Source organism: Rhipicephalus microplus, chromosome 2 (genome assembly GCF_043290135.1).
Source record: "Rhipicephalus microplus isolate Deutch F79 chromosome 2, USDA_Rmic, whole genome shotgun sequence".
NCBI lineage: Eukaryota > Metazoa > Arthropoda > Arachnida > Ixodida > Ixodidae > Rhipicephalus > Rhipicephalus microplus.
The window spans coordinates 247,294,672-247,309,815 of NC_134701.1; the positions used below are offsets into that span (position 1 = coordinate 247,294,672).

A 15,144-nucleotide genomic window follows, 5' to 3' on the forward strand; every position below is an offset into this window, starting at 1 on the left:
ACCTCCATCGAGTTGAAACCACGATTTTCTACTGCGCGTTTTTCACTCTCTCCTTATGTCTGAATTTTCGCCTGTTAAATTCGCGGTACAACCATGAGACATAAAATATGGGAAGGCTCCGGAAAATTTTCCCACCTAATTTTTTTTAAAAGATACACCCAAATTTAGGTACACAGGCTCCTAGCATTCACTCACTCGTCATTTTTTTCTTGGGACAGTATCCTTGGATGTAGACATTGCATCCAACGCACTGGCCTCCAAAGGGAGTCGAGCGTCCACCGTCTAGAGGATATTTGCTCTGCCAACGATCAAAAAATATCGGTAAAACAAACTTATCCAATCAGAAGATCACATGCGTGATTTAAAATGGAACTACAGCGAAATCGCATTCATCGAACGCCTTCCATTTCAACGCTCATTTTTTTTCAACATTCGGAGACACATAAACATAAATCTAATTTTAACAAATTTTCTTGTTTTGGAACAATTCTGCTGTGCCTTTCATGAAACAATAATCTGTTCGACTCGGAAAGCACGGATGTGTTATGTGCAGCGAAGTATTGAAAATACGCACAATTTCGGTGGCAGCGCTCAATTATTACATTTGAAAAAGCAAAAACATTTCCTGCACTCAGCGTAAAGCTACGCGGAAAACCCCTACAGGTTACTTATAATGAAAGTTTTGTAGTTTGTTTACTTCAGTAACCTCTTAAGCTCTCTGCTAACGAGTCTTCTGGAGTCGTCCCTGCATCACCTGGGCTTGCTGACAGATTGCAAAGCAGCGTCTATCGAATCGGTAAGTGGGAATACAGAAGTGATGAATAAATCTTCCGCGATGAACCATCAGGCTAGTGAAATGAGGATCCAAGTTTCTCCCGTTCAGAATAAAGGGTGGTCAAGTTTAACCTGACCGCCCCCGAGTGGGCTTAGCCAGGTGACGCTGAGTTAACTCGCGTGTACTGTGGTACCTTATTAAAGTTATTTTACTCACTCACTCACCCTTGCAGATTCCCGAAAACTAAACTGATACTGATATCATTCTGCAACAGTTTTATTGGCTAAGGATTATAATTAGTGTCATAAGCATCAATGCAAGCTGAGAGATCTTCCCTCAGATCCCCCAGTACAACTGCGAATAATCAACCCGTGTTCTAGCCTTCCCGGTCGATAAAGATTTGTGCAGATTTCAAATGAACCGATCTTTTCTTGGCGGAAGCTATGCAACCCAATATCGACTCGAAAACAACGCAAACTAAGAAGCTTTCGCTCACCCTTAACGTAGCTCAATCCAACGATTAGAGCCTCAGATTGGGTTTCTGAGATAAGGTAGTACTGAACGGCTGCCATGCTGTCGCCATCTTCGTTGTGTTGACGTGCTAGCGATGTACACTCCTCGACAGAAGGCAGAGAAACCTGAAATAAAATTGTTTATTTTGCCATTCTTAGTAGAGATCAAGTGCTAACGACGTTGAACTAAACGTACAAGTTCTTCTCCTCGTAACTAACTTTTAATCAGCCAGTTCTTAGAACTGTGGCTTGGATAAATAATGACATCGTCGACTTAGTCATGCAGTGGCACGGATAGAAGAAATGTGATTGGTTTTCCCCCAGCAAATGGTGCCAACCACTCGGGAAATAAGTCTCGAATTTGCCGGTACGGTGATTGAAAGACCGATTTTGAGAAAACTTTATTAAAATGAGATTAATAGGTGTTAGAACACTAAATGTAAACTGACAACAATATTAAGACAAAAAGCTATCAGAACATTACAGAAAAAGTGAAATTTTAACATGCAATTCTCGCCTTGCGTCAAAGGTTAAACACAAATTTTCTCTGCAACATCTTGCAATCTTTATATAACTTAGCTTTTTGTGGCGCGCATTGTAAGTGAACGAGCATTTTAAAAGCTTAGTTCACTCGCTTACTTAGCTGCGACGTAAAATCTTTTCTTTGTTAGCAAAGAAATCGTTTCAAAAAAGTATTACTTCTGCGTCACCCATCTTGTTCCTTTTAGAGAAAAAATGCTCTTCGAGCACACACGTTGGGCTGAGATCACCAAGGGCCCGAAAATTGAAAAAAATATCGATATTGACACTTATCGGAGCTTCGCAACAACCAGCAGCATCGCCATATGTCAAATATCAGAATGTCGTGAATTTTACATAGATCGCTCCTTCATGCGCACATGCCATCTAGCAGTGTTCCCTTTTAAAGAATAAAGGCGAGAAAGTAAGAGCCAGCATAATTTAACTCTGAAAAAGAAAGGGAACAAGGAAACGCTTCAGCAGGTTGTATTATTCATAAATTATCCCTGGGGGGTATTCACGAGCGTGCCTTTTTTACGCAAAGCATTCAACGGAATGAAAAAAAAAAAGAAACTGCGAAAAGCCCCGTTTTTCTCTCTAACTCGCGAAATATTCAAAGTGCTATCGCGAAACCCAGAACAACAATGCTCGCGTGCCTTTCCATTCCGGCCGTGCCATAACCGCAGCGCAGCGCGGGAGCCATATACGCATGATCACCTTCTCGTGAAGAGCGTTCCTCTCGGCCAAGGAGCATCCACAGCCGGCGAGTATTTCGATTCTCTCCGCCTGCGCGTCTTTGCACAGACCTAGCAGGTCCATGGCCAATTCCCTGGAACGATACCCACACATTCTCACTACCAAGTGAACAAAAAGAAAGCGAGAAACTTCATCCCTTCAACATACACTTCGCCTGCGCTTGAGAGCAACAAAAAAACCTCGCACGTGCATTTTATTTGCTAAATAAATAAATAAATAAATAAATAAATAAATAAATAAATAAATAAATAAATAAATAAATAAATAAATAAATAAATAAGGCTGCGAAGAAACCACGGGAAGTAATGGAGAATCAATGCGCGAATGGGGACACAGCCCGCGTCTGATCTAAGGCGTGGAAAGCTCGCCTCGGACACTGATGAAAATGTGATCGCGAATGTTATATACATATAGACGAAATCGAGTGCCTCAGTTTCCAAAGAAAACGTACCCTGCGATCTTCGTCTTATAGATGTACTAGCAATGCTCTCAGGAAGATTGCACACGCCGTCTGAATGGGCCTCGTTTTGCCTCGTCTGAATGGGCCGCGTATATGGCGAGTCTTTCTATAGTGGAACTAAAAGAAGATCAATCACTGGCCGTAGCGCGTAGCTTTTCCAAGCGGTGCCTGGAGGACAACGTGATATGCGTTGTCCCGAAACCTGGTTATGTCTGTTTTTAAGTGGTCTATTGTGGAATTAAGGGGGCGTATACAAGTATACCAACTGCCTGCAATGCACGTTAGACCGCTTTGATGCAAGGTAATTTAGATGGGAAAAGCTCGCAGAGCGTTCAGGCGAGTTGTGTTGTTCACGCGAGATGATGTTGCGCAAGGAACATTGGTAACGCGATGCGCTAAGTGAACATTTGGGTAAAGTTACCTGCAGCACAAAGCGCTCGATGTCCGTGTACTGTTCGCGGCAGACAGAGCGGAAGGCAGCCGATGAAATTGTTATTGCGGTTGGTTGCCAATATGCACAGTACTAAAGTAACTTGTTTTGAAGGAAAGAACAAATTCAAGGGTTCGTTTTCTTTGATAGACAATATTAATGACAACTATCATTATTCTCATAAATATTGTTTTGAGTGACCTGTTCCATGAACCCCTGAAAGTAAAACTCAATTGCGGGCCATTACAAGCCAAACTTATTAGCCATTTTGGCAAAGATCTCGAATGCATTAGAAAAAAACTGATCATTACTGCAAACTGATCAATACGCCAATTGCTTGAATATTCCGGAAAAAAGGCATTTAGCACATATTTGTCTTGGTGTTAGTCGAAAAACATTATTGTGGTAGTTCGTTTCAATGCCAAATTTAGTTTGGATATTAAGCTAAGACGGCTGTGTAACGTGCTTGAATCTGAATAATACTGCATTTTTTTCTCGCATATATGCCTCCATGTATTTTGCTGAACTGTTTCAGGCTTGCTACGCCATGTATCGATATGCAGGTGTATCAATACCCAAGGTTTCCCAATTGTACGAGAAAATAAGCGCGAACTTAAGAAAGAAGCAATTTCCGTTCACATCGAGATGTCTAAATGGGAGTATCGTAACTAATAAAGAAACTATTGCAGAATCATTTAACACGTTTTTTTGTTCAGTGTTTACTGATGACGATGGAAGTAGGCTATGTTCAAAAATGCTTAATGATATCTCACCAATAAGTGACCTTACAATATCTGAGGAAGGAATCTTGTTCTGCTTCTTAACATAGATCCCAAAAAGACGCCTGGTATTGATAGCATACCTAACGCGTTCCTTGTGAGGTATGCTGAATGGTGCTCGAAGTTTTTGTGCATAATTTTTCAGAAGTCACTGTCACAGCGCGCGCTTCCAGATGACTGGAAATTCGGAAAAATTATCCCTATACCCAAATCACCTAACACTTCTCTCGGCTACGCCTATAGACCGATTTCCCTGCTTTGCTCATGTGCGAAGGTATTAGAACATATTATATTCAAGCATCCCTCAGTTTTCTCGAGGAAAATAATTTAATGAATGACCGACAACACGGCTTTCGAAAAGAATTCTCAACCGTCACACATATGTTGGAAACCGTTCATGACATTGCAGCTATTCTAGATAGGCAAGGCTAAGTTGACATGATTTTCCTAGACTTCGAAAAAGCATTTGATCGCGTGTCGCATCCAAAACTTCTCGCGAAACTTAAACCTATACTAAAAAACAGTACATTAACTTCATGAATTGAGGCCTACCTTTCTTATCGAAGTAAACTAGTTTCTATAGATAACGTCCAGTCTGATTCACGACCAGTGAAATCGGGAATCCCTGAGGGCTCTGTGCTTAGGCCACTTCTTTTTTTAATTTTTATAGACGACATTGCCTATGATATCCCGGTTTCTATTAGGTTATTTGCAGATGATTGCATTCTTTATCAGGAAATACGTAGTGCAGACGACCAGGTTATTTTAAACGCAGTGTTAACAAAACTATCTTCTTGGTGTGCAGTGTGGCAAATGAAGATTAATGAAAAGAAAACGGTAGCTATGAACGTTACGCGCAAGCTGCTTCCTTTGAAACACTCATATTCCATCAATGGTCAAAAACTATCGTTTGTTAAAACTTATAAATATTTGGGGGTTGTATTAAGTGCAGATTTTAGGTGGAATGAGCATGTTGCCTACATTGAAAAGAAAACTTTACGAAAACTAGCATTTCTAAGACGTTCTTTGCGCAAATATACCCCAAAATTAAAATAATTGCGTATAAAACTTCTATACGTCCGATCCTCGAGTATTCATCTGTGGTTTGGGACCATCATAGCCAAGTAAATATTAAAACGCTTGAAGTGATTCGATGAAGAGCAATCCGATTTGTATATAATCGCTACAGCGCTCTGACGTCACCCACTGAACTGTTAAAAAAAGCTGACTTGGATACATTGCAGGCAAGACGGCAACACGATCGATTGAAGTACATGTTTCTACTTTACCACGACAAGCTACGCATAGACAAGCACGCGTACATAAAAGCGGTTCACCGCCGGTCAACTCGTTCCGAGCATCAAAAAAAAAAAACTGAAGGAATATTCCTGTCAAACAACAGCCTTTAAAAACGCTTTTTCCGCGCACTGTCACTAATTGGAATGCTCTTTCTGCCGATCTGGTGAACTGCGAAACCGTTCAGTCGTTCATGGAAAAACAAACACCAGCAACCCACTTGACTGATCTTTCTTTGCGCTTCGCCCTCTATTTTTCCACTGCGCATCCTGAACAGGCTTGCACTTTTACCACTTTTTTCATATCAATGCGTTGTATTTTTGAAATGTTGCCAATTTTTGAAGTGTTATATGATACTTGTTTCTTAGTTCTGTATGAGCAGATGTTCGTCATCATAGTTTTTTTTGTACGTGTACGCGTAAACCACTACAATTATGTAAGTACTGGCGTTTTACTTTGATGCACTAGTTCATGGTGTAGCTCTACGTGACGTGTTTCCTTTCCTGTTGTATATTCATATTTGTTTCCTTTTTTGTATCACCCACCCCTGCCTAAGGCCTCATGTGGGAGGCTGGCAGCACTTCTGAAATAAATAAATAAATAAATAAATAAATAAATAAATAAATAAATAAATAAATAAATAAATAAATAAATAAATAAATTTGCACCACGTGGTCATCTAATGGGAAATAAGCGTTGGAAATAATGGAAATAACAGCAAGCAAGTATGGTAAGTGTTATCGTTACAATTTTTGTTTTAGGAAGAGACAGACGTCTTCCCATTTTCGTCATACGGTAACTGCCTCATTGAAAGGACCATGCCGTCCAAGCCACACTTTCACAAGTGTGCTTTCAAGTACAACAGATACCCACTAATTGACAATTAACAAAGTTTAACATACTATTTACCTCTACATATTTACATTAAAGTTTATATTGCGATTGTATTGCAGCAGGTGAGGTTAAAGACAAAAACAGCGAAATTGAAGGCCGCCGCAAATTTAAATTTCAAGATGTATGTCATTAAAGTTGCGGCAAGAATGCAATGTTTCACAGAGCACGCTTTTGCACACTGAAGGAGCAAAGTAACAGGAACACGATTTATTTCCTCGTACAGAACTAAAGAACATTCAGGGTAACAGCAGTTCAATATAATAATTATCAAAGCAAGGACGCCTTATGAACTTAACTTTTATAGGATCTATTGCACTTGAATTGTAACTGATTGATTTGTGGAGTTTAACGTCCCGAAACCACCATATGATTATGAGAGACGCCGTAGTCGAGGGCTCCGGAAATTTTGACTACCTGGGGTTTTTTAACGTGCACCCAAATCTGAGTACACGGGCCTACAACATTTCCGCCTCCATCGGAAATGCAGCCGCCACAGCCGGGATTTGATCCCGCGACCTGCGGGTCAGCAGCCGAGTACCTTAGCGACTAGACCACCGTGGCGGGGCACTTGAATTGTAACTGGTAATAAAAAAAGATAGTTGAAACACATTCGTATTCGGGTAAGTATCATTTGTGACGTCCGCCGCACTCGAGAGTTTATTAATGCAAATAATTTCGGCTTAATTCCCTTTTGAGTTTTTCACTAATATTACCGGAAACGCATAATAACGAACGAATATTTTGTGAGCTTTATCAATGCAAAAATGTACTGTGACTACGAAAAAAAGCAGAGGAAGCTATTTTCTATGTATTCACAAGCATTGGCGTGGCTGTGTGGTAGAACATCGTCTTGAAACGCAAACATCTCGTGTTCGATCCCTACTCGGACCAGCAAACAAGGACAATCTATCTGAATTTTACGTCTTCTAATCTACTTGATGGGCGTATTATCGTTACAAAACAGTGCTCTTGTACATCCGTTAGAAATTTTAGAATGCATTAGAATTTTAAGCGTTACTTCATAAGCCTGATACGTCAACTGCAGGACCTTTGGCCTGCTTTGGGTGAACATTACAAGCTCGCTATAAAAGGTTGCTCTCCTTGTTTTGTGTGCTATGACGTCCCAAAGTGAGTAGGCCGTCGGATGGTTCAAGGAAATATCTAGTTCGGTGAAATGGCGCATAGTAGACGAGAACTTCGCAAAAAGCAAAAAAAAAAAAACATTCACGAGATGAGAGAACAAGACGGGTGCTACTTTAATCAAACATATTTGCGGGCGATGACTCAAATAAAAGACCTCCCATGCACACCCAGTGAAATGCATTGTCAAACATACACTTCACAAAAACATGGAGAAATTTCGCTTTTTCTCCGAAACTTCACCGATGTGTGTCTGAAGCCCATAATCCATCGCTTCCTAATATGATACGCTTCTAGCAACTCTCAAATTTCTTCTCTACCTCCACCAAGAATCTTTATACCCCTCGGTTTCGGCTCACATGCCCTGCAACTTGCGTAATACTGTTAAGTTAGTGCCCCATTTTTGGCAAGTCGCGAATGCTCTACCGCAATGGGATATCGTAGGTAACCTCCATCCAACTTTCTACCATGTTTTTTTTTTCGGCAACATCTTTTTTACCCACCACGAGAACCACGCGATCGCAACTGGGCAACTTGCCTGGGAGCGGAGAACGCCACCGGCAGCTTGTGAATGTGTGTTATTTTATCTCAAAATTTCCGTAAGTTGAACTATCACAGACGCAATGGAGGGCGCTGGATAATTCTGCGTTTCGTACGGACCGAAATACACGAGTCGCCAGCTTCCCATCCCCATCGAAATGCGACCACCGCTACCAGGATCATATCAGCATGTTTCGAGTAGGCAGCCAAGTGCCGTAACTGCTATGCCACCGCGGAGCCTAAATATAATCAATTATCTGTGCGCGTACGACGCATCTCATACTTTTCAACACTTTTTTATCAATCAATAAGCAGTATGTGAAAGTCACCACAAATCCGAGCTTAATGATACGCTCTGTTGAGATTCTGAGCGAGCGTGTGATTTCCCGGCAGCGCCAATTCATTAGTTAGCGAAATCTGGCAGGCGTTTGCGCAGCTGTCCCCCAATCAGCATCTCAGCCGGCCTTGAAGTACCTTAAGTACATACGCGTTTTATACAATGTGGCTTCTTATCTTAGGAGGAAGTCCACAAAACGTATTCAAATCTGGCAGCCCATCAGTGCAGGCAGAGAGAGAGAGAGAGAGAGAGAGAGAGAGAGAGAGAAACTAACTCTGCTTTCCTACTCAGAGCAAATCACAATGAAGAGTGGCATCGCTTTCTACACTTTATGTTGAGCTGAACTCCGGCCACAATATTCGGAGTGCCATACCATCTCCAGTGCGAGGGACATTTACAATTTGGAACAGCCGAAATGCCTTGGAGTGAGACGGGAAAAAAAGTGGGAAGCTTAACTTTGATCAGTTGTCTCGCAGAGAGAGAGAAAACATCAAATTACATTGCTTTTGCGAGTACATAAGGGGTTATTACAATCGAACATTCCAAGGTCATTCCCAGCAACCACTGCATAGCTCTTACGCAGCCCACGTATAAAATAAAAGCTCGCGACTGCTTTGGTATTCACACGTCATGGGGATGCGAACACCGTGGCCACATTAAAATAACCTGCGTCTCCTTGTTATACCTCTTCGTTAACTAATCGCCATGTTATTTATAATATCTGAACGTTGATTTTCAATAGAGTTGGTGCTGCATGAATTGGCATGACGCGACGAATGGCAAGAAGGTGCTTGTAGCTCTCTTCTTTCTTCGTGTGTGGCGCTATTTTTTTTCAGCCGCTTCCTTACCAGTGCATGTGGCAAACCAGCCCAAACAATTTTCTTGCGGGAGTTGAACTCGAAGCTCCGTGCTTAGCAGAAAGTCATAATGACCGAGGCCCTGCTGGTCGCGGTGAAACCATCGGAATAAATTTGCTCTGGGATGGTTGTCACAGAAGAAGCTGCTATTACATTCTGGCCTAAACCAAAGCAATGACTGTATTTTTAGAAATGTGTGCATCCTCGTACTGCTTGCTACCTATTCGACGTGCAATACTTATTTTAGATGCGAAACAACTCTGACTAGACTGTAACCCTGTCCCTCCGCACCGGGGCGGTGCCAAGTAGGCCACGCCTTCCCTCGCAGTGAGCGCGTGCGACGTCACTGTCTCCCGAGCCAGTCGCCACTCGCTGCGTGTCATTTCTCTCGCTTCACCCTCTCCACCACTCTCAACGCTCGAGCCGACTCCTCCCGTCGGCATCATCTCCTTACCCGTGACATCTCCATCTGTCGGCGAGAAGAAGCCGCGAGTAGGCACTCTACGCGCTCTCGCGTGCCGTCCTCTAGTCTGGCCATGGTCCCGCGGCGCGGCAATGTGGACAGTGCGCCGCTGCTTGCCACGCGATCACGCCGACGGGTGGGCCGCCGCCGGGACATGCTGCTCACTAGTGTGCGCGTACCTTTTCCGGCCGTCACCGGCGTTGCGGGTTAGCGAAGCCAATCGCATTCGTGAATGGCGAAGTCGTGCCGAGAACACCAGTGAGGCGTAAGCCAGGGAAGTCAAGCGCAAGCGTCGGCAGTGGAAGACCAACGACACCGACAAGGTGCGAGTCGAAAGCGCCGATCGCGTTCGAGAGTAGAGACTGCGTGCTGGTAACACTGACGAGATGTGAGCCGAAGAAACCAAGCGCAAGCGTCTTCAACGCGTCCCTCTTCCCGTGTCTGCGTTTCAAACAAACGTCTACTCCAGTAAACGCTACACCGAGTTTCAGTTCAACAGGCTCCGGAACGCGCAGGAAAAGCTCGCGCATCTTTCGTACACCTGTCCAACCTTCTTCCACACAGTGATGCCAACTCGGCGATCGGTTACGTTAACTAAGTTACTCTTTATTGATACCTGGTTTAGACCAATCCGCGAGCTGCGTGCTACGTCAAGTCGCCGATCGCCGAGTTGACGTCACTGCGCGTTGAAGGAGATTGGTCACGCGCAGGAAAAATCCGCGAGTTTATCCTGCGTGTATCGGAGCCTGTTGACTGGCCCTTTCAAATAGTTGTTTCAGCACCCACGTCGACTTCTGTTTACTAAATTTGGTATCACGTGACGAGTATAGATAATGAAGGTAAACGACACATCCAATCATAATAATCATGACACGGAAGTCATGTACGGCATAATTTAAGTCCACCTCGTAACGTTTGGGCTGATTTTAAAGGGGCATAACATTTCTCATTCGTGCTTTGCATATCCTCGATTCCCACTGTACGTGGGATCTGCAAATTTTTATTTCCATCGATATCAATTTTTTACTCACAGACAACGCTAATGTTCCGCATACATTCAATGAAGCCAACATCAATATCAGAATTTCTTCAAAATTAATCGTTCAACGCTATAGCCATAAAACACAGCCGTTTTCTGGAGCTCAATGGCATCTACAGCCCGGCGATATGAACATGGCCACCCCCTTCAATCATTTCAGTGGCTTCTCCTACAGTACATATTTTTGCAGGCAGAGCACGCTTCACAGGCTACCTAAAATACAAGTTTTGGGGGGCAACGGAGATGACAATATTAACTTGGTTAACTTCAAGCTTGTCTTGACATTCTTGTGAAATCCCTCGAAGTGATCCCACATATCAAAAGAACCCGCTTAAAGTGAAGCTGCAATCAAGGCTAGTTGATGGCATTTTGTTTTGTTGTTCATCTGCCCTCCTCCTCCTCCAAGGGCATGCACTCGATTCCCTTCCTTGTACAGAGTTGCGAGCTTCATAGACGCACGTAGAATTAGTCATTTTTCAATAATGAGCTTTCTCATTCTCTTCACCCTCATCTCCCCCCCCGACCACCAAACAGAAGCGTCGTGAAGCCCTCATAGTGTGATTGGAAATTGAGATTGCTCACCAGTTTCCAGTGTGAGAACACCTCCAGGCCAGCCAGGAACAGAGTGACGCAGCCTTCGCAGGATCTTCGCAGCCCGAATGCAAGATGACACTGAGCGCCAGTTCGAGTTGGTTTCCGCGCATTAAGGCCCGCAGGGCACCCTGGGCAACATTTAGAGAAAGGTTTTCTTGAAGGGCATGATACTGAGGGAAATAGCGCAAAAAAAAAAAAACGGGACGAAAAAAGATTGAAGACACGACACAAGCGCTGACGAACAACGGTGTCTAAAATTTATTACACCTGGAAATATATAGCTGAAAATAAGAACAACCATCAGGTGCACTAAGAGTGAATGGCAAAAAAGGATCTGCCACGAGTCGCAAAGTACAAGTTAACTACTCAAAAACATTTCTTTTTCCAGGGTTTTCAAGACGAAAGCGAACATGTGCGTCAGTGAGCCTTCACTCACCCTCCCGGAAAAAGAGAATGTTTTTGAATAGTTATCTTGTACTTTTATACTCGTGGCAGATTTTTTTTTTGCCTTTCACTCTTACGTGCACGTGATGGTTGTTCTTGTTTTCAGCTATATATTTCCAGGTGTAATAAATTTTACACACAGTTGTTCGTCAGCGCTTGTGTCGTGTCTTCATCCTTTCTCCGTCGCGTTTTTTGCGTTGTTCCCCTCGGTTTTTGCAGAAAAATTGTGCTCGAGTGTCATCATGCAAAGTGGATGAGAGAGAGAGAGAAGACAGGCAGGGAGGTTAGCCAAGCTTGGCTCGGTTGCCTACCCTACGCAAAGTGAAAAAGGTTGCTCAGCAACGTAAATAATAATTCCAGGCTAAATAATGAGCTCGTCCCTCTGAAAAACCATTTCATGTTTCCGAGGTTTGGAAAATTTCTGGAGATTGAGAATCTGTAGTTTCTGATCGTTGTTGAGGTTTTACGTCCCAAAACTATGAAATGATTGTGGGAGAGGCCATGGTAGAGGGCTCCAGAGACTCTGGGGTTCTCTAACGTGGACCTAAATCCCATTGCCCAGCCATCGAACATTTCCACCTCCATCGAGCATGTAGGTAGAAATTCCACCGGGATTCGACCTCGTGACCTTCGGATCAGCAGTCAAACGCCATAACCACTCGACTATCGCGTGGGTAGAATCTGTAGTTCCTGGGGCCCACAGATAAATACCCATAGCATTATCCTAATTCCTTCATTTTTCACCAAATTTGCGAGGAAGGAATGACCAACTATCCCCTAGTCTACCAGCGCCTGTTCATACCAGCGCCTGTAGAAGAAGTAATAGTTCAAGCAGTCAAACTCCTCTTGATTTTTCGTAATACAAATCTTCTCTACAGGAGAAAACGGAAGTTCACATAGATCACTGAAACAACACGAAGGAGACATTGCCAAGAACAGCGTAGCACGAGATGCCTTCGACGGGTCTGTTTCGTTCAAAACTCGCACAATGTAACAATATGTCATGACGCAAAATTCATTTCAAATACAGAAAAGAACCTATGGGAAGCCTGCATCCCAAATAATTGATTATACGATATGATCAAGTTTGTGTCTCGGCGTACATTTTTTTTTTAGATTAAGATGATAGCAATGTGAAGAGAAAGACAAATTTTTCCTTGTTCTGACGTCTGTTCCTCTGCCACTTCAAAAAAGTTGAGAACTAGTGTCTTTGATGAGCGATAATGATTTACAATGACCGAAATGATTTCTCAAAAATTTTTGAGGCTTCAACTAGATGCCTGGTAAGCATCAGAAATTTTCATGCTTTGAAAAAGAGGTCTAGTGATACTTGTAATAATAATAATAATTAGGGTTCAACGTCCGAAAATCACCATGTGATTATGAGAGACGCCATAGTAGAGGGCTCCGTAAATTTTGACCACCTGGATTCATAAACGTGCACCCAATTGAGCACGTGGTCTCACAGCATTTTCGCCTTCACTTAAGATGCAGCCGCCAGAGCCGGGATTCGATCCCGCGACCTGCGGGTCAGCAGCCGAGTGATTCAGCCACTAGACCACTGTTGCGTGGCCTAGTGATAACTGTAGTACTTGTTTTTTTAGGTGCGAGGCACCTAGGGACTATGCTTGTCTGTTTCCTGACGTCACAGTGTCACGTATTCACCTTCCATCATAAAAATGAATACGCGCCACAATGTTTAACTCGTCACCAGCCCACTAAAAATGAAGGCAACAATGAGCCCACTAGGAACTTGAACCGGGAACGTAAAGCATCACCTCCTTAGGGTAAGCCGCATTCTGAAGCTGTTTTTTGACAATACTGGCGGAGCTGGAACACCCCTTCGTATACATGCTTCGACCTTCTTATACATGATTCGCCCTGCAGTTTTTTTTCTCACTTCTTTAATCAGTTATCAAGTTTGAACTAGATGAACCTTCAGTTTGATCGATATCTTCTACAATCAGGAGAGGGCAAACAAGCATGTAGCCACCTACAGAAATTTAACATTGGTTAGTGAATACATAACGTAAAGCAGTGATTATAGTTTGTTACACTAGCACTTTATACTATTCATGCGAGTGATTAGCGTAGCGCTGCACACTAACCAGAGTAGTACTGGGCAATTTAACGACTTCTAAAACAGAAAAAAAAAGATTTCAAACAGTGACAGTAAAAGACATACCCGGACGTCATTGACAGTCAAGTAACAGCAGGCCGCCAGGGTAGGCTTTCCTTCCAAAAGGTACTTCTCCGACATTTCTTGAGTGCATTCCTGTACAAGCCTATAACAAGTGTCATATATTATAAAAAAACTACCACAAACTTGCGCTACCTCTATGTTAAGAGGTGGGGGGTTACATAAGGAATGCATTCAACCGCTGTGACCATAGAGATAGTAACAGCTGTGGGCATGCCGGGAATACCCGTCAAAACGAACACTAGGTGATGGGCAAAGACGCAGGTAGAAAAACTCGAACTTCAATGAATTCCAGCAATGTTTTTATACAGTGCACTATACATTTCTGCCCATATTCCGTAATTGCATTGCTCCCATCTTCATCTTGACAGGTAGGAACATACATGAATCAAAAATACTCACATACAGAAGTCTATTTCGCAATAACTGATGAATTTTGTAGTTAGACATACAAAATAATGTGACACTTCACTAAAGTGTGTGGAGTTGTTAAAATACTTGTGAGTGTATTCGAGACAGTGCTCGAAACTTAACAGACATGGGACGATGCCTTTACACAGAGGACACGTAACCCAAGACATGCTGATTCACATGATGACGTGGCTGACTGTTTACGTCAGCGGTAGTTCCCACGCGAGCTTCACGTAAAAATATAAAAGCAGGGACGAGCAACATTGTCACTGGAAAGGATTATCTGCGACAAAGCAAAGATAAACTGCCATGGTTACGTGTGACGCACTCATTCTAGACCCCACGAGCATGAAAACGGATGACGCACAAGACCAACGATACGCATCCAAACAATCATTTCGTTGCCCTCAGTGCTTGTCGCGGCTTTTCTGAGCCTTCAGTTGTGCACTCCGTGTTTTAAAGACATGAATGTGGGTGGCTTTCTTTAGGTATTTTGGGAAACAGACATTGTGCGAAACGCATCAATCACTCGCTGCCTTTGAGAAAGGATTAATCAGCTTAGTACTAGCTAACGCGCCCGTTATGCTGAGTAATGAATGATGAGATATATGATGTTTTTTTGGCACAAGGGCCATTCGATGGCCAAAGAGCGCCAGTTCATGGGACAAGGAATGTGGACAATGATTGTGATTAGCGAC

General features: G+C 43.0%; 1 protein-coding gene across 1 annotated transcript in view; it reads right to left on the reverse strand.

The window, feature by feature from the left end:
* The window catches only part of LOC119170180 (WD repeat-containing protein 17-like), a 70,348-nt gene that overhangs the window by 6,674 nt on the left and 48,530 nt on the right, over positions 1-15,144 (reverse strand). The window contains exons 18-22 of the mRNA XM_075878648.1: positions 14,021-14,120; positions 11,380-11,519; positions 2,524-2,635; positions 1,272-1,413; positions 196-298 (exon numbers count right to left, since the gene is read on the reverse strand). Of these exons, the coding sequence (XP_075734763.1) occupies positions 196-298; positions 1,272-1,413; positions 2,524-2,635; positions 11,380-11,519; positions 14,021-14,120 (597 nt within the window). The remainder of the gene's footprint in view (positions 1-195; positions 299-1,271; positions 1,414-2,523; positions 2,636-11,379; positions 11,520-14,020; positions 14,121-15,144) is intronic.